The sequence below is a fragment of the Tachypleus tridentatus genome, chromosome 6 (assembly GCF_004210375.1).
Source record: "Tachypleus tridentatus isolate NWPU-2018 chromosome 6, ASM421037v1, whole genome shotgun sequence".
Classification (NCBI taxonomy): Eukaryota; Metazoa; Arthropoda; class Merostomata; order Xiphosura; family Limulidae; genus Tachypleus; species Tachypleus tridentatus.
Window position 1 is genome coordinate 142,673,889 of NC_134830.1, and position 27,703 is coordinate 142,701,591.

Below are 27,703 nucleotides of genomic sequence, written 5' to 3' on the forward strand. Positions count from 1 at the left end.
ATGTAGCAGTGTAAGACTGGAGGGAAGGCAGCTAGTCGTTACCACTTACTGCCAACTCTTGGGCTACCCTTTTTACCAACGAATAGTGGGATTGAACGTAACATTATAACGCCCCCACGGCTGAAAGGGCGAGTATGTGAGGTGTGACAGGGATTTGAACCCGCAATCCTTACCCTCTGATTGCGAGTCGAGTGCCTTAACCACCTGGCCATGCTGGGCTCTGTCCTAAGAAACATAGGAGGAAAAGTGTGCTTATTTTCAACGTGCACAACGCTTAATGAAACACGGAAATCACTGAGAACTGAACTGTTTAATTCTTGGAAATTCTTTACATACGTGAAACGCCTCAAAACCAACAAACAACCGAACGTGGGCGTAAGAAACATTACATATACTATATATATATATATATCGTTTTAGACTTAACATACTCTTATGTTTTCGTTGTAAAGCCCGTAAGAAGTTTCGTAACAGAAACTAACTGTGTGTGTGATATTGGTTGTGATAAAGTTTTAAGGTCCTTCCCCTTTATAGCGTATGAATGAACACACACCGCCACCTGCAGTAATACTGCTTTACGTTACACTAGCCGGAGCAACATATGGCTGATAAAATCTTTGGTTGAACTCTGGTGGTGTTTACATATAACTGTAGTCACTGATTTTACACATACAGTTTCTTTGTTTTACTTATTGTTGTCATATATGAGTCTGAACTGATACATAAAAGCACAAGGATGTTAACAGAAAAACATTAAAACTGTAAAAGTGTGTATGTGTGTGTGACTCCGACAGAGGGATGAATGAAACCATTGTTTCATGGCAGAGCCTAATTGGGCTATCTGCTGTGTCCAGAGCGAGGAATCGAAACCTGGATTTTAGCGTTGCGAACCTGTTCATTTACCGTTGTCCCGCCAGAGGACAAAAATTATAGTATGAGTCGAGGGGCATGATTAGAAGGGAATTCCTGTCCACTAAAGTGATTCAAAAGCTGATATGCGGGTTAACAAGAAAATCGACAAGAGATAAGTTTGTGACAAGTTTAGTGTCTTACCTTAAACAAAAAATAACTTGTAGCCTTGCAAATATTCGAAACAAAGTCTGGCGAGCACATGAAAGCCACAGATAATACACCAGGTGGCAGGTAAACACGTGAAGGGTGGTGTTTCGAAAACAACAACTTTCATTATCTAAAAAAAAAAAGCAAAAAAAAAAAGCAGTCTTTATGGACAGTGACGTTGAGGCCTCCTTGTCCGATGTGGTCAGTTGCAGCCAAATCCCATATTGACCTTCGATCAGATGTTAGAATTTAGACCACTTTTATGTTGTTCGCCGTGAATTAATTAATATTGTCCATCTTCTAATCAAAGCAATCTTTGTACTTAAATCGGAATTACAAATCAACCAAGTAATGAGTATAAGCAATTAAAAATATTTTTCCTACATTTCCGCTCATTAAAATCGTAACACACGTTTCGTCATTTGGTTACCATCAGTGTTGACGATGTTTCCGACAGCTTAGATTTAGTTACACGCTTTTGCTTCTTAAGTTATATATAAAACTCAACCATTATCGATTCCAGAAGGTAAGGAAATGTCGTTGTTCTCTGGTCGATTGTTTACTGTTCAAAGTTTGTAGTTAAACGTAAGACTATGTGATGGACTATCTTGTGTTATGCCAATCACGAATATCGAAACTTGGTTTCTAGCGACTTACTGCTGTGTAACCTTGGGCACACTGGTGAGAGAGAGCCGGTTTTGATTGTTCACTGACCTGGTAGTTTGACTCTTAACCGATTTCGATTGTTCACTGCTCAGAGAGAGTTTTTAAGGTTTTGAAATTTACCGCTAAGCCACCTGGGATAAGTAAGATGTTATTTACGTTTGAATTAATGTTTGTATTTAAGTCTAAATATTTCTTTACTTAACCGTCGTTAGTCGTGGAATGCGTTACTTACCAGTATTGCATATTTCGACATTATTATATATTTTTTACAAAATAAAATTTTTATTATGAATTATATCTCGTATTCACTGAGAGTTAATCAGTGCTATTTGATAACATACCTCTGTTGTAACACGTAGTTAAATTTTAATTTGATTACCTCATCAGTTATGGTTTCGTTTCCTTTGAATTTCGCGCAAAGCTATACGAAGGCTATCTGTGCTAGCCGTCCCTAATTTTGCAGTGTAAGACTAGAGGGAAAGCAACTAGTCATCACCATCCACCGACAACTCTTGGGCTACACTTTTGCCAACGAATAGTGGGATTGACCGTCACATTATAACGTTCCTACGGCTGAAAGGGCGAGCGTGTTTGGTGTGACAGGGATTCGTGATACTCCGATTACGAGTCAGGTGCCTTAACCACGTGACCATGGCGGACATTAGCTCGTCGAAATAGTTTTGATTTTGCTATTTCGTTTTGACAAACCGTTAATTTTTTTTATTTTATTAAACGTTGTTCTAATACAGTCCCATGCGCCGAATTAAAAAACAAAATATATTTATTTGGTGAAATGGTAAGAGAGTACTACTGAAATTAAAACATGAATTCGGAAACGTCACACATAACTTTATTAAACATATCTTAATTTCAGTTTCTATGACGTCAAATGACGACAGTGTGTGTGTGTTTCCTTATAGCAAAGCCACATCTGGCTATCTGCTGAGTTCACCGAAGGGAATTGAACCGCTGATTTTAGCGTTGTAAATCCGTAGACTTACCGCTGTATCATCGGGGAACAGACTATCAAATACTTGTTGCACTCCACCATTGTACATCCATTTATGTAAAGTTTATCTTTACAAAATTTGATACTTGTATGTAAGTATATGAACACAATTATTGTTATTTTGTAGTTAATTATAGTTATAGTTAGTTATAGTTATAGTTAATTATAGTTATAGTTAATTATAGTTATAGTTAGTTATAGTTAATTATAGTTATAGTTAGTTATAGTTTCTTCTAACGAGGTTTCCTTCCGAATTGAATATAATTGTTGACAATTTTTTCATCTTTATATAGTTAACTCATATAGTTAGTTCAAGCAATTGTTCATTAGGTGTTTTGTGAGACTGTTTTTTCGGGGATAATAGCTGTTGTAAGTTAATTTCCCAATTTTTTATCTGTAAAACCTGTAAAGAACAGAAATAAGTTTAATTCGCCTGTCTTTCTCAGTACGAGGACAATTAAACTTTCTTATTTCTCAAAAAAAATCATTAATTGTAAATTCAGCACATGAAACCGTATTAAAATAATGTTTATTAAAATGAAAATCTAACGGTTTATAAAATCGAATAGTGCCGTCTTTAATTTAATTCTGTGTTTACTAATATTATGAATCTAAATGTAATGAAATAAAACCAAATAGCGTCATCCATATAACCATATAGCGGTTATATTTTTTTTTATGTGGCTTTTCGCTAGCTTGCCTCACAAAAAGATACGCACGCACGTTGATAAGTAATAATACCCAGGTGCACACTCTCAGGACCAACTTAAAATTTACTTCACTAAATTCACTAATGCACATTGTGGTCAGGCAGAAGCAAATCGACCCAGTGAGCACGGTATACACTTGTATCATACATGATAGTGTTCTGTTTTTTAGGGGTAGGGTAGCATGTTTCACATCCAAAATGACTAAGTGTGGTTCTACAACTAGGCTCAAATGTTTGGTGTTACAAGTTTGTAGCAGTTTTTCGCTGTTGTATGCGTTTTGCCGCATGTATTCAATGTAACAATGTGTGGCTACTACATCAAATATTTATATTTTTTTAACGGTTTATCTACTTTCTTATCGGTACTGTACCGCAATTAGACCAAACGTGTGGCATATCATGACGCCATTAAAGATAGTCCAATACTTATCACTGCTATACATTAATTTCGGACTCTGGTAGACAATTTTAATTAATATTATTTATATTAGTTAGTTACAATCACAGTTAGTAAGCTGTGAACGGGTAGCTACAAATGTACATTTATTTTCCTTTTGGGAAAAACATTTCTTATAATTAACTGAAGGTTCAGTAGTTTGTCGTTTAGCTCTATTATATATTTTAGATCTCGTTTCCTAATGTTATTTATCGTATATAGTAACTATATGCATTATTGTGTCGTCTTTCTGCACACGCGCTTTGAAGCTTTCACAACTAAAACAATAGTTTACACATAAGTGTTTTACAAAAAACAGTTGGAAGCATTTATCAACATACTATGTTTCTCTACAGCATGTGATCAGTTTGGTTAGGTTGGTTAATCTCCACGTGTTGTACATTACGTGATCAGTTTGGTTAGGTTGGTTAATCTCCACGTGTTGTACATTACGTGATCAGTTTGGTTAGGTTGGTTGATCTCCACGTGTTGTACATTACGTGATCAGTTTGGTTAGGTTGGTTAATCTCCTCGTGTTGTACATTACGTGATCAGTTTGGTTAGGTTGGTTGATCTCCACGTGTTATACAGTATGTGACCAGTTTGGTTAATTGGTTAATCTCCACGTGTTGTACATTACGTAATCAGTTTGGTTAGGTTGGTTAATATCCACGTGTTGTACATTACGTGATCAGTTTGGTTAGGTTGGTTAATCTCCTCGTGTTGTACATTACGTGATCAGTTTGGTTTGGTTGGTTGATCTCCACGTGTTATACAGTATGTGATCAGTTTGGTTAATTGGTTAATCTCCACGTGTTGTACAGTGTGTGATCAGTTTGGTTAGGTTGGTTAATCTCCACGTGTTGTACATTACGTGATCAGTTTGGTTAGGTTGGTTGATCTCCACGTGTTATACAGTATGTGATCAATTTGGTTAGGTTGGTTAATATCCACGTGTTGTACATCACGTGATCAGTTTGGTTAGGTTGGTTGATCTCCACGTGTTATACAGTATGTAATCAGTTTGGTTAGGTTGGTTGATCTCCACGTGTTATACAGTATGTGATCAGTTTGGTTAGGTTGGGTAATCTCTACCCAATTTGAATGCTTCCCAGTACCACAGCGACAGCATGTCTGCGGACTCGCACCGCTAAAAATCATGTTTTGATACCTGTAGTGGGCAGAGTACAGATAGCCCATTGTGTAGCTTTGTGCTTAATTCTAAACAAACAAACAAACACTGTTTGCCTGGATTTTTTTTACGTTTTAAAAGTAGATGTCTTTAGACAGTAGCTGAACATTTACGAATGTTAATAACCGCTGTGTTCTTTCACAGTTTATGGGACTAATTATAGCTAGATTTTTGTTAGCAGAGTTACAGAAGATATGTTCAGAAACGTGGGAAAAGGTTTTACATTTTTGTTGGACGTGTGGGGACTAAAGTGTTTCAACCACCGACTTCCGAAAGAAAGCAGCTGTTATTAAGCCTTAAATGTGGTTTGAAAAGACAACCAATAAAATACAGGTGGTCGTTATTTTGGTTTCCTGCTAGTACAGTGGTAAGTCTACGGATTTACAACGCTAAGATCAGGGGTTCGATTCCCCTCGGTGGACTCAGTAAATAGCCCGATGTGGCTTTGCTATATTAGAAAACACACACACATTCTTGACTTTGGCGGCTTTTCTTCTGTAATCTTACCAAGTAACAAATTATGATTGGGTGAAAAAACCGCCTTTTCCCGATTATACGTTAAACGGTAGACAGAAGCCAAACGGAAATGTCACGAATGATTTTCTGAGCACGTTTTGAAGTAAATGTATATTGACAGTTTCTTTTCTTGTTTTATTTACTTGTTTACTTACAACTGAGGACGTACCGTGTCGCAGGGGGGTAGTGAGGGAGACCAAACTTTGTTTGTACATGTTCGACTGATAGACGAGGGTGAATTGGGTAAGTTTAAACGTCTGGGTCTCTCAGGTCAACGGTTCTACTCTAGGTGTGAGGCCCACTCCATTCTTACCTCCATACCATCAATAAAGATTCCAGCTTGGATTGCTTTGTTACTTCCTTTTAACAAGGCCGAGGAAAGAAGTCGTTTTGGGCACAACTTAGGGCAAAGAGAGAAAAAAAAACGCATGATGATAAAAGCGATGATAGAGGTGTCGAAACTGGGGGTTACATAGAAACTGTAAATTATGTCATTATAAATTTATTTTTTTTTGGGGGGGGGCATGGCCAGGTGAGTTAAGGCGTTCGACTCGTCATCTGAGGGTCACGGGTTCGAATCCCTGTTGCACCAAACATGCTTGCTCTTTCAACCGTGGGGGGTTATAATTTACGGTCAATCCCACTATTCCTTGGTAGAAGAATAGTCCAAGAGTTGGTGGTGGGTGGTGATGACTAGCTGCCTTCCCTCTTCTCTTACACTGCTAAATTAGGGACAGCTAACGCAGATAGCCCTCGTGTAGCTTTGCGCGAGATTAAAGAAAAACTTTCTGAGAGACCGGTTCCCCTAAGATTGAGCTGTCTTTGGCAGCACGGAAGCTCCTTATACTTTCAATCAACCATTTTAATCATTGTCCTGCACCAACAATTTCCAATTCTTTGCTACACCACTTATTCCAGGAGAGCAGTATTATTAAGATGAAAACTTAGAAGGCGAAGTTTCGGTTTGAATTTCGCTCAAAGATACTCGATGGCTACCTGCGCTAGCCGTCTCTAATTTAGCGGTGTAAGATTAGAGGGAAGGCAGTTAGTCATCACCGCCCACCCCCAACTCTTGGGTTACTCTTTTACCAACGAATAGTGTGTGGGATTGACCGCAACATAATAACGTCCTCACGACTGAAATGGCTAGCATGTTTGATGTGAGGGGGATTCGAACCCGCGACCCTCGGATTACGAGTCGAGTGTCTTAACCACCTGGCCATGCCGGGCCACGCGAAGTTTCAGAGTCAGTGATAGTTTGTGGCTTACAGTACGGCTATACAATCATGCTTAATGTGATACTGTAGGGAAACTAGGACAGATTTGGATGACGACATTTCGAGGGGTACGGGAAGTGAAGGTGAACACGAGGAAATGTTTACCTAAGTGATTCGAACCGTTAACGAAAAACTTGAAAGATGTGTGTGGTGTATGATATATAGACACCCCTCTATTTATAAACAAGGTGCATCGTTCTGTATTAATATGCATCTTTTAGCGTAACTGTTACGAAATTCCTTATATCACCCTTGCCTTTCCTCGAAAGTTCTTGTTTGGGGAGATGACTGATGGTGATAAAAAATTTTTTTTTGTAGCTTTTTAAACGTGTAGAAAAAGTCTTAACGGAAGATTACTAAATCTTTTAAAATATCTTAAATGTTTTTAATGCATGTACAATGTTTTATAAACTTTATAGAAATGCACTGAGGAAAGTAGAACATAATAATAGATATGCTTCTTATTTGTTTCCATAGCGCCACCTAGCGGTGATTACATTACTACGAAAAAATACATCTGATTCTGTGTTGCGTCAAGTTATTCACGTATTTATATTTAGTAAATATGAAGAAACATAGAAGACTAAACCTACGCGGAAGCAAGTGATTCACTGAGCCAGAATTAGGAGTGTAAGTGGAATGTCCTTTCAAACACATGCTATTTTTGTATACGAGGAAGGACAACCGACACACTGACAAATGACATGTTTCATCCGCTCACGCTCTTGACATTCTAGTAAACAAGCGCGATTGTGGTTTGGACAAACAGTTGACATGATATGACCACTGGGCAAGCGTGGTTAGCTGCTGAGCACGTGACTTCTCTCACGAATTCTGTTAACTTGCATATCAAAGTAGCATGTTTATACACATAAGAGCCCAAGGGCTCACATGATAGTGCTAGTAACATCTAAGATTGTCGTTGTTTGTGGTTTCTAGACTTTTCATATCAACCCTTATGTCTTCTATATACGACCGTCTCATCCAGAGGGTCATATTTATAAAAATTAGAACAGCAAATGGACTGTATGATGACCATCAGTCTTCAATATTATAATGTTTTCCGCCAAATACGGAGACAGAGGACAATGAGTGGTATCAAAAATTGGTTGGCTCTAAGTTTATAACCAACGACTTCCTAAACAACAGGGCACAAGCAAGGCTTATGATCTGATGCATTATGGGAAGAGTATTAAAATACTCCTTAGCAGTTACTTGGGTCCTTTTAGTCATTCACCATTACAAAGGCGAGAATGGAGTACTAGAGAAAGTCTTTGTCACTTTAAATTACTAATTGAGGTTGGTAAGTACTACAGTTAGTTTAAATCACCAGCTGAAGTTGCTAAGTACTACAGTAAGTTTAGATCACTAGCTGAAATTGGTACGTACTACAGTAAGTTTAGATCACTAGCTGAAGTTGGTAAGTACTACAGTGAGTTTAAATCACTAGCTGAAGTTGGTAAGTACTACAGTAAGTTTAAATCACTAGCTGACGTTGGTAAGTACTTGTTTAGTCACTAGCTGACTGGTACAGTAAGTTTAAATCACTAGCTGACGTTGGTAAGTACTACAGTAAGTTTAGCTGAAGTTGGTAAGTACTACAGTAGTTTAAATCACTAGCTGACGTTGGTAAGTTGGTTTAGATCACTAGCTGAAGTTGGTACTACAGTAAGTTTAGATCACTAGCTGAAGTTGGTAAGTACTACAGTAAGTTTAGATCACTAGCTGAAGTTGGTAAGTACTACAGTGAGTTTAAATCACTAGCTGAAGTTGGTAAGCTGACGTTGGTAAGTACTACAGTGAGTTTAAATCACTAGCTGAAGTTGGTACAGTGAGTTTAAATCACTAGCTGAAGTTGTGAGTAAATCACTAGCTGAAGTTGGTACTACAGTGAGTTTAAATCACTAGCTGAAGTTGGTAAGGAAGTACTACAGTGAGTTTAAATCACTAGCTGAAGTTGGTAAGTACTACAGTGAGTTTAAATCACTAGCTGAAGTTGGTAAGTACTACAGTGAGTTTAAATCACTAGCTGAAGTTGGTAAGTACTACAGTGAGTTTAAATCACTAGCTGAAGTTGGTAAGTACTACAGTAAGTTTAAATCACTAGCTGAAGCTGAAGTTGTTTAAATCACTAGCTGAAGTTGGTAAGTACAGTGAGTTTAAATCACTAGCTGAAGTTGGTAAGTACTACAGTGAGTTTAAATCACTAGCTGAAGTTGGTAAGTACTACAGTACTACAGTGAGTTTAAATCACTAGCTGAAGTTGGTAAGTACTACAGTGAGTTTAAATCACTAGCTAGCTGAAGTTTGTTTGTAAGTCCCACAGTAACTAGTACTACAGTGAGTTTAAATCACTAGCTGAAGTTGGTAAGTACTACAGTGAGTTTAAATCACTAGCTGAAGTTGGTAAGTACTACAGTGAGTTTAAATCACTAGCTGAAGTTGGTAAGTACTACAGTGAGTTTAAATCACTAGCTGAAGTTTGTAAGTCCTACAGTAAGTTTAGATCACTAGCTGAAGTTGGTAAGTACTACAGTAAGTTTAAATCACTAGCTGACGTTGGTAAGTACTACAGTGAGTTTAAATCACTAGCTGAAGTTGGTAAGTACTACAGTAAGTTTAAATCACTAGCTGAAGTTGGTAAGTACTACAGTGAGTTTAAATCACTAGCTGAAGTTGGTAAGTACTACAGTAAGTTTAAATCACTAGCTGAAGTTGGTAAGTACTACAGTAAGTTTAAATCACTAGCTGAAGTTGGTAAGTACTACAGTAAGTTTAAATCACTAGCTGAAGTTGGTAAGTACTACAGTGAGTTTAAATCACTAGCTGACGTTGGTAATTACTACAGTACGTTTAGATCACTAGCTGAAGTTTGTAAGTACTACAGTAAGTTTAGATCACTAGCTGAAGTTGGTAAGTACTACAGTAAGTTTAAATCACTAGCTGAAGTTGGTAAGTACTACAGTAAGTTTAGATCACTAGCTGAAGTTTGTAAGTACTACAGTAAGTTTAGATCACTAGCTGAAGTTGGTAAGTACTACAGTAAGTTTAAATCACTAGCTGAAGTTGGTAAGTACTACAGTGAGTTTAAATCACTAGCTGAAGTTGGTAAGTACTACAGTAAGTTTAAATCACTAGCTGACGTTGGTAAGTACTACAGTAAGTTTAGATCACTAGCTGAAGTTGGTAAGTACTACAGTAAGTTTAAATCACTAGCTGACGTTGGTAAGTACTACAGTACGTTTAGATCACTAGCTGAAGTTGGTAAGTACTACAGTAAGTTTAAATCACTAGCTGAAGTTGGTAAGTACTACAGTAAGTTTAAATCACTAGCTGAAGTTGGTAAGTACTACAGTGAGTTTAAATCACTAGCTGAAGTTGGTAAGTACTACAGTAAGTTTAAATCACTAGCTGAAGTTGGTAAGTACTACAGTGAGTTTAAATCACTAGCTGACGTTGGTAAGTACTACAGTACGTTTAGATCACTAGCTGAAGTTTGTAAGTACTACAGTAAGTTTAGATCACTAGCTGAAGTTGGTAAGTACTACACTACAGTAAGTTTAGATCACTAGCTGAAGTTGGTAAGTACTACAGTAAGTTTAAATCACTGAAGTTGGTAAGTACTACAGTAAGTTTAGATCACTAGCTGAAGTTGGTAAGTTCTTCAGTAAGTTTAGATCACTAGCTGACGTTGGTGAGTACTACAGTAAGTTTAAATCACTAGCTGAAGTTGGTAAGTACTACAGTAAGTTTAGATCACTAGCTGAAGTTGGTAAGTACTACAGTAAGTTTAAATCACTAGCTGACGTTGGTAAGTACTACAGTACGTTTAGATCACTAGCTGAAGTTGGTAAGTACTACAGTAAGTTTAAATCACTAGCTGAAGTTGGTAAGTACTACAGTGAGTTTAAATCACTAGCTGAAGTTGGTAAGTACTACAGTAAGTTTAAATCACTAGCTGAAGTTGGTAAGTACTACAGTGAGTTTAAATCACTAGCTGACGTTGGTAAGTACTACAGTACGTTTAGATCACCAGCTGAAGTTTGTAAGTACTACAGTAAGTTTAGATCACTAGCTGAAGTTGGTAAGTACTACAGTAAGTTTAAATCACTGAAGTTGGTAAGTACTACAGTAAGTTTAGATCACTAGCTGAAGTTGGTAAGTACTACAGTGAGTTTAAATCACTAGCTGAAGTTGTAAGTACTACAGTGTGTTTAAATCACTAGCTGAAGTTGGTAAGTACTACAGTAAGTTTAGATCACTAGCTGACGTTGGTAAGTACTACAGTAAGCTTAAATCACTAGCTGACGTTGGTAAGTACTACAGTAAGTTTAAATCACTAGCTGACGTTGGTAAGTACTACAGTAAGTTTAGATCACTAGCTGAAGTTGGTAAGTTCTTCAGTAAGTTTAGATCACTAGCTGACGTTGGTGAGTACTACAGTAAGTTTAAATCACTAGCTGAAGTTGGTAAGTACTACAGTAAGTTTAGATCACTAGCTGAAGTTGGTAAGTACTACAGTAAGTTTAAATCACTAGCTGAAGTTGGTAAGTACTACAGTAAGTTTAAATCACTAGCTGAAGTTGGTAAGTACTACAGTAAGTTTAAATCACTAGCTGAAGTTGGTAAGTACTACAGTAAGTTTAGATCACTAGCTGACGTTAGCAAGTACTACAGTAAGTTTAGATCACTAGCTGACGTTAGTAAGTACTACAGTGAGTTTAAATCACTAACTGAAGTTGGTAAGTACTACAGTGAGTTTAGATCACTAGCTGACATTGGTAAGTACTACAGTAAGTTTAGATCACTAGCTGACGTTGGTAAGTACTACAGTGAGTTTAAATCATTAGTTGAAGTTTGTAAAAGACCCGGGGGGTCATTTCTGAAGCTTGTAAATGACTTTTTTCTGTTGTTGTTTTGTCTTTTAATATATTTCTGTTTAATATGTTTTTGTAATAAGGGAAAAAGTGAAAATGTTATTATTTGAACAATGCTGTTCGTATGTAAGAATACAAAATGTTTTCTGAAGGAGGCCCTAGGGTGATGTTTCAGCCACTGAGGTCATGGTGGGTAAGGTCTAAACGTCGGCTTTTCGCTCTCAGTGTTTACTAAAATTGGATTAATTGCTAAAAAGCTAATGGCATTTAAACAACTGTTTTAATGATATCAAAGAAAGAACTGGTATTAATTCATCCATTATCATTAATAACTTGAATGAATGCAACAGAAGATTCTTTACTTTCGCACCAAACTACTCTAAGGCTATTTGCGCTAGCCATCCCTAATTAATAATTCATAGAATACAGGAATGACAGCTAGTTACCTTCACCACCAACCAACTTTTGGACTGTTTTTTACCAACGAAAAGTGAGATTAATGGTTACATTATAATGCTCTTAAGGCTGAAAAAAAAACAACGTACTCTTGGATACGGGAGATTCGAACCCGCAGATTACAAGTTGAGAGCCCTAACCACCGGGCCGAAGATAAAATTATAAAGTTTTGATTCGTAGTTTGTTTGTTTTGAATTTCGTGCAAAGCTACACAAGGGCTATTTGCGCTAGCCGTCCCTAATTTAGTAGTGTAAGACTATAGGGAAAGCAGCTAGTCATCACCACCCACCGCCAACTCTTGGGCTACTCTTTTACCAACGAGTAGTGGGAGTGATCGTAACTTTATAACGCCCCCACAGGTGAAAGGGCAAGCATGTTTGATGCGCTGGGAATTCGAAGCCGCGACTCTCAGAATACGAGTCGAACGCCTTAACACACCTAGCCATGTCGGGCCGCTGATTTGCAGTAATCTCTTCATTAGTTTTCTAATTAATAAAATCGTAAAAATCCTTCCAGCAACATTTTCAAGATATTTAAAGAGTTTCCTATAACAATGTTATAAAAATTACCACATTAAATGAAGTCATATATTTTTTCGGTAATAACATCATATCTTCCAGCAAATACAATGATACTAATAGGAGGTAATTTCAGCCTACAAGTCGCAGAACTGTATTTAGCCTAACCTGAATTTCCATATATAACAAACCTTAATAACAAGGACATTAATAAAGCTCTGGCAACCAGTCGAGTTTGTACGTATTAGTGTTAAACATTTACGTAAGTATTATTTGTTTTTGTTTTTTTAAACGCCTGAACAGATGCAGCGACAATAACTTATCCTGGATGAAATAAAACTCCTTAAATAAAAAAACGAAGCACATTAACTGTTATTTTTTAATCACTTACAAAGTCATTAATCAAACATTCAAACAATTTTAATTTTGAAGTTGTAATATTCCTATCTTCATATACAAATATTCCAAATACAATGTTTACTACTCACAATTTATTTACAGGAAATACCTTTTTATTAATAAAAATAGCGTTTCAACTGTCCTGTTTTGTGTCTCCAGTGGCACAGCAGCATGTCTGCAGGCTAAAAACCTAATTTTTATGCTCATATTGGGTATAACATAGTAGCCTATTCTATAGCTTTGCGCTTAACTTCAAACAAACAAAATATTGTGTATTTTGTGTTTCTTTTATTGACGTAGTTGGTGAAAAAAATTAATGTATTTATTATTTATTACTTTCAAATTATTATTACACTTTTATTATTATAACTAATTTAAATCTAAGCTGGCTGAACTTCGTTATATATTATTGAGTTTATAGCCTAAAATATCATTAACAGCTAGGATACCCAACAAATGTAAAAATGTTTTAATACAATTAGAGATGCAAGAACGCTGTATTTCTACAATTGATGCTTCTGTTCATTTGATGTTTTTAATCCCTTCTCCACATTTCAATATTTAGCTTTATCTAAGCAGAAGTTTATATTAATTATAGGCTGCTTTATAACACAATGAAACGTACATTGAGTTATGATAGTTCCAAATAAGGTAAAATTTCGTCTGCCTACAGTTGTTAGGCCTAAAGAGACATTTCTCGTGTAAGGATTTTTACATTGTGAAATATTTAAAATCTTTCCCACACTAGGCCACTATAAGGACTACATCACTGCAGTTCGATGCTCAAATGGGTTTTATGAGTTTTTTCACTCAATATTTTGTAAATACAATTATTTTTAAAAATAGACGAAATTGAACAATTCACTGTTCTCGTTGTACGAAATAAAATGCGTACTTTGCCCACAAATAGAGTAAAAAAAATATCTGAGAATTCTTTTTATCCTCCCATCCGTCTTTAGACACCACCCACCTAGTAAAAAGAATTATACATAAAAATTGTTTAAGCAGTTTTGTAGTTACATTGTTACTCTAATACAAGAAAAAAAATTTTGAATCATGGGCGTATATTGTTTGATGGTCATTTTTCACTTATGAATTTATAAGTATACGTTATGAAACAAAAGTATCGAAAGAAAGCAGTAGAATATATATAATCCAAGATTCTATACTAGATTATTGCATCGTTGGTTTGTACGATTTTGGTTTTTTTTTTTGGTTTTTTTCATTAGGATAAATGTTATGTTACTTTCCGGCCATCCGACATGTGTCCTGGATGATGTGTATAACTGGAATACACTAGGGGTGTAAGTTTAATATTACTGTACTGCAAAGATCGAGAAAATCTGAGAATTATTCCGTCTCTGTGTTCTTATGTTTTCACGCTATATCCTTCTGGGTAGTTTATCTTATAGCAAAATTATCGTGATAACCTGAGCATATTAGAAAACTTCATTTTCTTATTGCTTTATTTTCATATTGAGATAGTAGAAAAAGTGATAGCAAGTTTTTTTAAGGCCCGGCATGGCCAAACGCGTAAGGTGTGCGACTCGTAATCCGAGGGTCGCGGGTTCGCGCCCGCGTCGTGCTAAACATGCTTGCCCTCCCAGCCGTGGGGGTGTATAATGTGACAGTCAATCCCACTATTCGTTGGTAGAAGAGTAGCCCAAGAGTTGGCGGTGGGTGGTGATGACTAGTTGCCTTCCCTCTAGTCTTACACTACTAAATTAGGGACAGATAGCCCTCGAGTAGCTTTGTGCGAAATTCCAAAACCAAACCAGTTTTTTAATGTTTCTTATTAATAAATTCGAGTAATATGAAGTTATTATCATTTATATATTGTGCAACTTTTGTAATACTTTTTGAATAATATCGTTTTAAATAGGTATCAGAAAAATGAGAATTACGAAAGCGTCACCTGTGTGAAAATAAAACCTATTTATCATGTCGCCACTATAATTTTTCTCAAAATAATTACATTCAACAGGAACTTGCTTCAACTTTTGATTGTGAGGATGCGCTGTGCGTGTGTGTATACACACACACACACACATTTATAGCAGGGGAGTAATATTTTATGTAAATATCAAATTGAAATATTTATATATTAAATATAAATAAACTGCGATTTTAAGAAGTGGTCGGAAGTCGCGCAAGATAGAATTATTAAAATGTTACATGCTATTGTTAAGTTTATGAAAATTCGACAAATCGAAATCAGGTGTTAGATGTGGAATAAAATATACAAACAAATTAATATAATTCATTTTTTTACTAAGAATGAAGGAAACATTGTTTGTTTGTTTGTTTTGAATTTCGCGCAAAGAAAGCTACACAAGAGTTATCTGCGCTAGCCGTCCCTAATTTAGCAGTGGGAAGGCAGCTAGTCATCACCACCCACCGCCGGGCACTGTTGTTTTGTTGGCGTGAATTGAAATTTAACTTGTATCTAACGTATATTAAACCTAAGGATGTTTTTGGCCTACTGCTTTGTCTCGTGTTGTGATTTATCTGGTATCCAAGTGCACCTGTTTCCTAACTACCATATATGTTATAACCATTGTATGCAAACAAGATATTATTAAAATCTACTGATGTGAATTAAATCTTAATATTATCATTTATTTTCTTGTTCGATAAGATGTAACATTTTCCTACATCTGGTGACGTAACGCTCAATGTTCGACCACATACCTACTTATGTAACAAACAGTTTTTTGTCGAGAGATAGTTGGCATAACGCCAAGAGACGGCGTGTGCGTCATTTGATAAGTTAGGTGATTGGCTGTTATCAACGTGCGCACTACCCACAAACACGATTTACTTTGTTATGGTGGGTACCCTTAAAATTTTTATAGAAGAAAAAAAATAAGCTTTTACGTAAATTATGTCTATCAAGCGTTTTAATACTCGTTTCAACTTTATTTCTCTTTAATCGAGTTTGTATATTTTTCTGTATCAGAGTAATAAATATAATGTTTTTAAATTATGAATATGCGAACATATTACGCTTCTTTACTGTTTATTTCAGTCATTTTGTGTGTGTGTGTGTGTGGTAAAGCACACAGCTACATAAGAGACTATCTGTGCTGTGCCCACCATAGGTATCGAAACTCTGTTTCTAGCGTTATAAGTCCGCAGACCTTTCGCTGGGAGATAGGGGGAGTCTGGGTCTAATTTCAGTCAGATAACATCGAATCAGATGTGTGTTGTTTATAATCAAATTATACAAAAACATATTTTGCAACTAATGACACCCTATGGCGTAATTAGAACATTAAAGTTTATATATCATATCATACAGTGATTTGTTGTTAATTAAGTAGACTTAGCAGGTTACAATAACTAAATCAAATAATCAAAATGATAATCAAGACCGACTGTCAAATGTTATTATAAAAGTTTAATAAACTAATGTGAAATAACTGTATAGCAAACAAGTAATTTTCAAAAAGTTCCTGAAAATTGACTTCAGTGTTAAATGATACATTATGTTGTCAGATTGTGTACAGTATACATATGGAAAGAGATGTTACACAGTTAGTGTAATATATATTTAAATACATAATTTATATTTTCGATATGTTTTGAAATACATCGTATTTTTTAAATACGTTTATCATATTTTCATTGACTAAGATAATAGCTTTATTGAAACAAGTAATCTCAGTGGTAGGTTGGCTCTAACAACTCACTCGTATACTATTTACTATATATAAATTGATTACATCTGCGGATAGTCCATGAAAAGGTTTCTCGATAGGTTTTCTTGGTAATAGTGCTGTTCCTACTTCTTATGTTTTTCCACAAACGATATTGTATAAAGTTTTGAAAAAAGACATCTTGGATAACGTATGTGCCAAATTTTTAAGTTATCTTTCGGGCAAAGTAGCAATGAAACAGCATTTATCGTCTTATTATTGCGAATCATTTAGTCTGGTGAAAACTAATGGTGTTTTTATAGCTGGTTTATAAATATTTAACATGTTATCGTCACCTTTCAAAGTCGTTTGTTTTTACATGTAGTAAACCCGTCGGGACCAATGAAAATCTAAACTACCTAATTCGGTCAGTATTTGAATAAATACTAGGAATACGTTATTTTTACAATTAACCCCGACTTCCAAATGGTAAAAGGGTAGCCTAGCGTGAAACCGAACTTCGGCACCATTCACGATAAGCAAGTTGTTTATGAATGGTTCTGTGGTAGGTATGTAAAACTACGGTGGCTCATAAGTAGTATGTCATATTAAAATATTACAGATGTGGAACGCTCGTTGTTTTTGAATAAATGTGAAATTTACTATGAAATTCTTACTTACTATTAAAATAAATTATAAATTGTATTAGAATTTGGTTACAAATACAACCTTCAATGTCTACTAAAACAGTATTAAGAAACGAGCAAAGAAACAATTTTTCAAAAAAAGGAAGTAAATGTGGGGATGATTAGTGCTAATTATTGTAAACAATGTAAGCAGTATGAATGTTTTGTTAGTGCTAATTATTGTAAACAATGTAAGCAGTATGAATGTTTTGTTAAGGCTAATTATTGTAAACAATGTAAGCAGTATGAATGTTTTGTTAGGGCTAATTATTGTAAACAATGTAAGCAGTATGAATGTTGGTTTTATCATCCCTACATTATATATATATATATATAACTATTCAATCACGATATAGTTTAATTTCCCATACTTTTGTCTGTTAACATTTTAACACACTCCATACTATCTTGTTGATACCAGCCATCCTAAATTAATTCCTTTTTGAAAAGTTTTTACTTGTAGATTTACAGTTGTCTTATAATGCTGTAATAATATGTTGAATAACATTAATATGAATTCAATAAAGAAATTCCTTATTTTAAATTCTAACGTCTTAAAAAACTACTGAACTCAGAAGAACAACAATTGCTAAATTAGGGACTGCAAGCGCAGATAGCCCTCATGTAGCTTCGCGCGAACTTCCAAAAACAAACAAATAAATTTATAATCATATTACTCGTTTTTTAATATTTCCTTGTAGCCGCGACCCGCAAAACGTTTATGGTAACTTAAATGCCCTTCGCTGAATTTCCCTTATTCTATAATTTTCACGTTCGCCATTTAAGCTACGCTTTCTCGCAAACATTATGTGTTAGATCGATAAATCCTAGTTTGAAACAGAAATTACACGGTTAGACAAACTCACGTAAACGTAACTTTGTCTAATAAAACTACACGTAACTTAAACAATAAATTAAATTAATGGTAGTTGTAATCGTGTACATAGAGAGTGTGAAACTGTTTTTCATGTTGAAATAAAGAAATTAATAAAAACGAATAATAAAACCGGTAGTGAAGAAAAACGTAGCTAAAAGGTGTTTATATAGCAGTTCTCTGGCACGAACCGCAGCTAAATTCTTGCAAAGTATAGTAAATGCAAAGTTGTAATAAAGGCAAAGTTATCTGACATGTAGAAACGTATGAATGAGTGTTGCGCATGCGCATTATAGACCTCAATTAGTCGAGAAAACCTACAGAAATTGTATTTAATGTAATATTTTTGTTGTTGTTGTTGTTTTTAAAAATTACACAGGTTAAATGTTGTTTGTGTGAAATACTTTACAAAAGGACAAAACCAAAAGTTGAAATCGATGCCAGTCGTCACGTGATAACAATGGCACTACACCATCGACTATGAGGCTCGTTACATTGAAAAGTTTGACTAACCGTATTCTGAGGGTCGCAGGTTCGAATACCCGTAGCACCAGACATGCTCGCCCTTTTAGCCGTGGGAGTGTTATAACGTGACGGTCAATCCCACTATTCATTGGTAAAAGAGTAGGCCAAGAGTTAGCAGTGGGTGGTTATAACTAGCTGCCTTCCCTTTGGTCTTACACTGCCAAATAAGGGACGGCTAGCGCATATAGACCTCGTTTAGCTTTGCGTGAAATTCAAAAGCCGAACCAAACTAACCTAAAATAGGTATATGTAATCCGGACCCTCCTCACAAAGGCCTTTTTAATGACTGTTTTTTTATAGCAAAGCCACATCGGACTATCTGCTGAGTCTACCGAAGAGAATCGAAACCCTAATTCGTTTTTAATGATGTGATATTTGTTGTGTTTGATCGAGGAATTTGCCAAAACGTATAATATTTTTATGTATTAAATTCGGGGGTAAATATTTCAGCTAAAAGCTAAAAATATTTAGGTAAATTTCACGATTTTGATTAATACATTTAGTATTCTACACACGTACTTTACCTGAAAACAGTATACAAAAAGAAAAGTAAATGTTTTAATATTGAATAATCTATCATTCAGATAGTATGTGAGTTGATAAGTAATTAATTAAACCTTAATAATGCATAGGTTGATTAAGATCTCATTATACTTAATAAATCTTAATAGAATCACGTTTTAAAGATTTAACACGTGAGTTGATTAAGACTTCGTTAATATTTCACCTTGATTAATTATTTGTAATACGTTTATTTTTTAATACAAGTGGATTAGCAGAATCTATTTTCTTCAAGTTATGATTTTTAAAGAATCGAAAAGGTTTATGAGGCGAACACAACATACCCAGTAGCCTCACTTGTTTTGTGTTTCTTGCAAAACCAGTGGAAAAATCAATAATATACATTATCACGAAAAAGTAACGGTAGAGAAAAGGTTTGGGTAGTTCAGAAGAGAAACGAGCTTGCAAACTTTCTGTCGCTCTGAGTTCATCTAGTATCACTTCTCTCTCCTTTTAATATATCATATTCCAAAGAGAGAGATCAAAATACGCCAAATCAAACAATAACAACAACAACAAAAAAACAGTTCAGAATTAATCAGCTTTTGACTTCTCTGGCGTTTCGTGATTTTTCTTATCAAACTTTTACGTATAAATATAAATTTAAGAACGTTACAAAACAAGTATATGCATATTTCTGTATTTTAACGTGTGTTTTTTCTTTATTAAATGTTATTTATAATGACTGCTGTTCAGCGTAGAAACTACCATTTTTGAGCGATATAGGCCTAATCAACCACCACGTTGTTTTAAAGATGCAGTTAACTTGATTTCATTTGACGTCTTTGTTGTTTTCCCTGAGGAATTAGTTAATTTTTAACACTTACTATCGTTAAGTAGCAGTATAAACGTGTATCGACTTGATAAATAAATTGTATGCAAATTTTCGTCTGCAACACTGTTAAAACGTGTTCTGCATATAATTATATTAAATGTGACGCCACTTTTCTCATTCATATATCGAGTTGATTAAAACATGTTGAATTTGTCCGATCTCGAATTTAGTTATTATGGAGTTGTTTTTTATCTTTACGTCGAACCAAAGATTCCCTTTTTTAAAAACAAAAGCCTTAACCCCTCTTTTAAAAATTTTGCGCAGTCGCACAAGTGCCATTTGGGCTTAACCATCCCCATAATTTTGACCTGACAGATGAGATGAAAAACAGTTTGACAACAGCAACCATCTCTAACTCATGGCATGGATACTGTAAGAAAAAGCAAGTTCAAATAATACGCGTTTGTTAAGCCAGAAAATTAAAATATTTAAGTTTAAGAAAAAACGTAGTTCCAACACAATGCTTTCATCAAAGAATTGGTTAACAACCCCAATATTTTTAACTATATTTCACAGTATTCTTGGGTATTCTGCTCAAATTGAGTATTCTTTGTAGATGTATGTTAGGAATATGTATATATTTATATATTTACAAAGTGACTCAGCAAAAAATGTGTTTAAATGGTATAGAATACACTGTATCCATATCACACTCTATAAACAGTTGTTTGTTCCTTTGGTGACGTTGAACAGTTTCATATTATTTATGGAGTTCACGAGCTATTTTTCACTCGCTTTATAAAACTTATATATTATCCCTAATTTATTATTCTATATTGAATATTCAGCGGACCAACTGTATACTATAGATTTCTTTAATTCTTATTTTAATACCAAAGACAAAATAGAAAATAAACTCTGTGACGTGGAATTAACAAGGACCTGATAACCCTATAAATATGATTTACACACCAATTTGTAAGTGGCCAAACTGTATTTTTATGGCTTGCCGATTCAAGCTGTGTTGATGAGCCTTGAACAGGCGATTCAAATAATCTTTCAGGTCTGTACGTCATAGATTATGTTTTCTCTTTATGACGAGAAACCCTCTTAAATAAAAATGTATTTCAGAACGGCTGGTATGGGTATTAATACTTTTCTTGATAAGGTGTGAACAACGTTTCAACCTTCCCAGTCATCTTCAGGTTGACAAAGAGATATTTTGCAACTTAGGGATGAGAGTGTAAAGGGGCACGAGATTGTAGGGGGCGTTGCAGTGGGCTGTTAGATTATTAATTAGTGTAGGTATAAAAGTGTTCCTTTAGATTGGTTTAATTTTGGTTTTAGTGGTTGTATAAGTAGGGCTTCTTTGATTTTGCGTTTATATTTGTTTCCCTACCTAATATCTGGGTGTTTTCTGTGGTTGTGTTATGTTTATTCGATTTGTAGTGTTCAAAAACGTGTGAAAGTGTTTTTTTTGTGATATTTGAATCTAGTTTCCATCTTTCTGCTTGTTTCTCCAATATAGAAGTCGTGGCAGTTGTTGCATTGTATTTTATAAATTATGTTGGTATTGTGTTTTTGGAGGAAATTTGTTGATGTTCATGAAGTGTTGTTTTATTTTGTTGATTTCATTATATTAATCAGGTGAGAATAGTTTTGTGGCTGCATTTATTTGGTTTCTTAATATGTTGAGTTTTTGTTTTGTTTTATGTGCTGAGTCCCAGGGAATGTATAATCCAGTATGGGTGATTTTTCTGTAGATTTCTTTTTTGAATTGTATATCGGTTCTAGTTATTTTGAGGTTAAGAAATGCTATTTGGTTAGTTTTTTTCGTGTTCACAGGTGAGCTTAATGTTGGGGTGTATCGAGTTAACGTGAGTGAAAAAAATTAAGTGTTTATTCTGTAGATATGAATCGAGCAATTGTATCATCAACGTACCTGTACCGGTATAGTGGTGGGTGCAAGGCCGAATTGATCGCTTGAGATTCAATCTGTGTTATAAAAATGTTGGCTAGGATTGGTAACGCGGGATTCCCCATACTTAAGCCATTTATTTGTCGGTAGTTTTGGTTATTGAACATAAATTTAGTTTTAGTGGTAGTGAATTGGTTGCTAGGGATGTGTATCGGTGGGTTAGGGTCTTGGATAATACTTTCTCTGTTTATCATGAAAAGTGTTAATACCTATACCAGCTGTTCTGAGATACAGATTGTGTTTTTTATTTTACCATTCTTGAAAAGAAAAGAAATCTATAATATAACCAGTTTTATATTGTTGTTCAATGTCAAGCCTGTAAAATATATAATAATGCATTTTTAAAAAATCGTACATGGATTATTATCCAATTAGGAACTAATAAACATTACGTTTTTAAGTGGTTCTCACATTTACGACGTTTAAATCACAATAGCGATTGTCACCACAGAATCGCTGTATAGCCCCCTACAAAATTCCCACGTAATTTTAGTGAATTAAATTGAACACTAAAATATCGAATATGTGCAGTAACACTTTTGTTGCAAGTTATTACCCTAACACACAAACACACCTTTAAAGCGAATATTTAAAAACTGAAATTTATATTATTTAATTTTAATGTTTCGTCTTCCTAAAACATTCTAGGACAATTTATTTAAGAAACTTTCTTTTCTATTAAGCATCAAAATTATGTTACGGAGAAAAGTAATTTAAACGGGGGAAGAAACAAAGCTGCTATCCTATTCTGTTCAACTTGCTCTCCCGTTTCCATATTAAATTATCACAGCCCGAAAGAATACAAGTGTTAAAATTTAATTAATTTCGATAACGTCGTATTATTCAGTTGAAATGTTCATGTTGTTTGTTGAGTAAATAATTTTACCCCCAATTTTTCCCCCACAAGTTGAAACATTAGAACCGTGCATTTCACGTGTATACTATCGCTTCTACGTTGATAATTTCGAGAAATTAATAACATGTGAAATACAAATGTTAAGAAAATATCTGAATTTGAAGAGAAAAATGAAAAGAGTGAATTTCACGTTATATGCGTTAAGTTTTCACTTATAACGATATAACATTACAACATTATTATTATTATTTTGCGTTATATACTATATTGATACATTTTAAGGACAATTTTAAAAATTGTTTAAAAAAATAAGACAAGGCTTTTATGAAATAGTGAGCAGCTAGTCAGTATTGTGTGTTCAAAAGCTTTCTTAGGTATTTTAAAAACAGAGATTATTAAATAATTAATAAAAAGAAAAAACAATATATGATTTAACACATTTATTGATCCATCCCTGCGAATTTCATTTTTATGTTTACCTTGAAAATCACGCATGATATCTGTTATACTAATATTGGTCAGTTATGTTATCCAAGTGTAAGCGTTTTACTGAAAATATTGGGCATGATTTTTAGCGCTACCTTCGCTGTGGTGTTTTTCAGACTGACTTGTATAGACAAATAAACCAATAGGGTTTTAATATATTACAAAAAGACAATCTGTTAACTGTAGCTGGAAAAGAAAAAAAACAAGTTAGTTTTTGATATTCACTGATTGGATTTAAAGTGTGAAAACTGGCAAAACCAATGGTTTACGTAGTAGTTATTAAATATATCGGCAAAATAAAAACTGCCTTCGAAAATAAATGACGTATGCCATTGTTCACAATGCGCAGGCGTTTGGCTCATTGTTCACGAACTAGCGTACGGATGGCGGTTGAAAAGAAATATTCAAGTTTTGAGGTTTATACAGTTTTTGAATAAAAATCACTTTATAAGAAACGACTGTTGTTGAAACAACTGAGTTGTTAGTATACATTAGAATAATATTAAGTGCTATCTTTCGCTATCGCATATCTTTCGCGAAGCATCTATGAGTTCATAATTATGATTTTTACCTTACGATTACTGTCTGTTCTCTTCATATTTTCAATACATTTTGTCATTCAGATTACATTGAGTTACTTTGATAATAGGGAACAAAGTATTGGCTATAATCTAAGCAATGACCTCTCTCGAGGCCCTCCTACAAGGAAAAAAAAAAGAACGAAGATGATTGTGTAATTTTCTAAATACAGGGCACATGATAATAATAAAAAAAAGTCCTTGGGTGGTTGCGACCGTAAGAAGCATTTTCCCTCGTAACAGACAAACAGAAGGTCTGGGTTCCTGCGTGCCGCAGTCTTGTCTCAACCTCTACATTTTGTTGGTTGCCCAAGATTTATACAGCATGTATTTTGTAGCTAGTGGCACAAACAATTGTGATACGGTGTTTCTGCCCATACCTGTCACACCCAGTTTATCACGAAGAAAATATGACGCTTATGGGGGAACCGACAATGCTGCAGTGTAACGTTATAATGATTGGAACTTGGCCAACTAGCCAGTCAGTCGTGTCTCGTGAGAAGAACGTGATACTCATCGATTGTCGTCTGCTGTTTGTGTTTATTCACTTCCTGCTGTATGAAGATTACTTATAAGACTCCACTTTCGTTTCTTCAAGTTACATTGGGGGATATAGAAGTAGTTCTTTAAAGGGCGTTTAAAGTTATTATATTACTAATTTAACCTTCCTTGTATGCTCGAAATATTTTGAATAATGCGTAAATCTTGTGTTAACTAATATTTAACGAGGACACAGGTAGATATGATCAGTAGTTTTAAGTAAAATGAAGTGTAATTCTAGGAGACACGAGATTAATAAATATTTAGGCCAATTCTACTATAACTTGAAGAAGTCTCTGCTGATAGTGGGATTATTTGGTAGTACTGTTGATTTTGAGTTTGCTCTATCTATGGTAAACCATGTATCCAAGTCACTGATGTATGTTTATACTTTAGTTAAATTATATTTGTGTACATAAAGCCGATCACACATTTTTTTTTCATCAACAAACTTAATTAAATTTGGCCATTTACCCCAGTAGTTTCGATGTGTTTCTTGTACCAAGAAATAACTAGTTGTTTGTTTTTTCAAAATAAAAAGAACTGTGTGGAAAAGTTTAAACTAACAATTGCAGTAAAAAACAAAACAAACGAGTTCCTCCGTTTTAGAGGCCTAAACAGTAAAACTTGTTCTTAAGAAAGTTATATTACATATCTATTTAATTCTATAGTAATTTAATTTGTATATAGCTGAAAATTATTTTATGGGAACCTCAACATTTTGAAATATAATTAATTAGAATTTTGTTTTCATAAGAAATAGAAACATAAAAAAAGTTAGATGAATATAAGACTGACTTGAGATCACCTGCCTCCCTCCAAAAAAAACAACAACAAACAAAACACATTAATGAATTGTGTTACTTAGATGTGTAATGAAAAGAATGGAGGTTAGAATAGTAAGTGACATTTTAGAGTTTACTTTCTTGAATTAGTGGGTTAAAAAGACATTTCTTTAAGCTGGAAGGCATGTTTTACAAGTGAAAAACATATCTGGGACAAATTCCATATGAAGATACTGGTGTCCTGAACTTAATATACAAAATACAACAGTAATAACTTGGGAAGCCTTAACGTTATAGTATGTTACACAAAAAACTTGTGAGGAAGTCTGTTCATAGTCTTCCACATCATGAATTTGTACTTTTCAGTTATGATCAGTTTAAACTTGTTCAGTACTTCATAAATTTATCTAATAGCTTCATGTTAACAACTTGTTTTAATAAAAATTGAACTGAGATCCTGTTTTGTTATTTTTCAGGATTTGTATTATGATGAAGGGATTTATAAATCTTAACAATGAAGTTAGAGAAAAAAAAGACCTTTGTTTTTCAGAGAATAATAAAACGTTTTATTTTAGTTGATTATTCTTGAAGCTGTAAGGACAAAGTGATGGCTGAAATTTGTTTGTTTTTTAATTACTGTTGGAAAAGTAAGGTTAATTTTCTTCCCTACTTTTACCATTAAAATTTCTGTATCTTTCCAGTAACAACAAACTACAGATTAAAACTTCTGTATCTTTCCAGTACCCACAAACTATAGATTAAAACTTCTGTATCTTTCCAATACCCACAAACCACAGATTAAAACTTATCTATCTTTCCAGTACCCATAAACTACAGATTCTGGGAAACAGCTAAATATTTCCAGCAGTTGACTGAATCCACCATAGAACTAACAAACTGAAATACTGTCTTGGAGCTAAGATATCAGACTGCTTCTTATCAAAATGTGCTATCTATAATAATCATATTTTGATCATATCTTTTATCAGATATTATAAATAATTAATGAATACACAGTGAAAACTGTTGTTTAAGGTTCAGTTTTGTTTTGTAGACTTAATGTTTACTTCCTGCTACTTGTTTTTATCCATTTAACTGTTTGTTTGAGAAAGGAAACAGGCATTAAGTCACTTACAAGGTTTTAAAGTCACAAAGGTACCAATGAAATACTGAACTTATAAATAATAATAAATGCCCATAATGTATTGTACGTTTTGCTTCACCAACCTTAACAAAAGGACTATTCTAAATAAGTACCATTCATCTTAACAAAAGGACTATTCTAAATCAGTACCATTCATCTTAACAAAAGGACTATTCTAAATCAGTACCATTCATCCATGATGTATTGTAAGTTTTGCTTCACCAACCTTAACAAAAGGACTATTCTAAATCAGTACCATTGATCCATGATGTATTGTAAGTTTTGCTTCACCAACCTTAACAAAATGACTATTCTAAATCAGTACCATTCATCCATGATGTATTAAATTCTAAATCGGAAAGTCTCCTAAAATTGATAGATTAATGGCAAAGTTTATTCCCATGTCCAGAAAGAGCCAGAAGGTTTCATGGTGTTTTATCCTTGTTGTGTGAACAGTATGCAGGGCTTCCTCGCATCTTCTATTTTAAACCATTCCTTATAATTCTATGCTATACCTATGAGACGTTGCATTATTTTCAACCTTGTGAAACCTTTTTGGATTTAAAGATTTAATATTACTGTGTGATTAGTTTGATTTAATTATTATTCTGAACTGAACATGATTTTATAAGTAACTAATCAGGTATCCCCCTCCCTCATTTTTGTTTCACTAACATGTTAAAAAATGAGCAGTTTTAACCCATTTACTACTGTGAAAATACTTACGGTATTCTACATTATTTCTGTTTGAATCTTGAAGAGTGCAATATTAACCATATGTGAGTTTGGAATCTTGTAATACCACCAAGAAAAATGGTATTCCACTTCAAATTTCCTAAAAGTTACCACTTTCAGATAAGTAACAAAATAATTAAAATGGAGCATTTTTTTTTGTATTGTGTATTTAAAAATAAATCTGGCACTGAAAGAGTTCTACGTCTATAAGTGTACTGGAGACAGAAGCATTACCCACAAGAACATAGAAACTAACTGTAAATGTTTTGTTCATTTTTACAGTCCATGAAGCCCAGAAGTGGAGTTTTCTGCTTTCTCATTAATGAAGCCAGGGAAACAACAGCTCTAGAAATGCCAGACCATGAAAATACCTTTGTTCTTAAGGTAACTCTTAAATACTTATTGTCATTGTACATAAATTAAAGAGA

The 27,703-nt window shown here is 34.3% G+C and overlaps 1 protein-coding gene across 1 annotated transcript in view; it reads left to right on the plus strand.

The window, feature by feature from the left end:
* LOC143253906 (SH2B adapter protein 1-like) overlaps window positions 1-27,703 on the plus strand; it is a 57,307-nt gene that overhangs the window by 16,389 nt on the left and 13,215 nt on the right. The window contains exon 2 of the mRNA XM_076508465.1: window positions 27,558-27,659. Within this exon, the coding sequence (XP_076364580.1) occupies window positions 27,558-27,659 (102 nt within the window). The remainder of the gene's footprint in view (window positions 1-27,557; window positions 27,660-27,703) is intronic.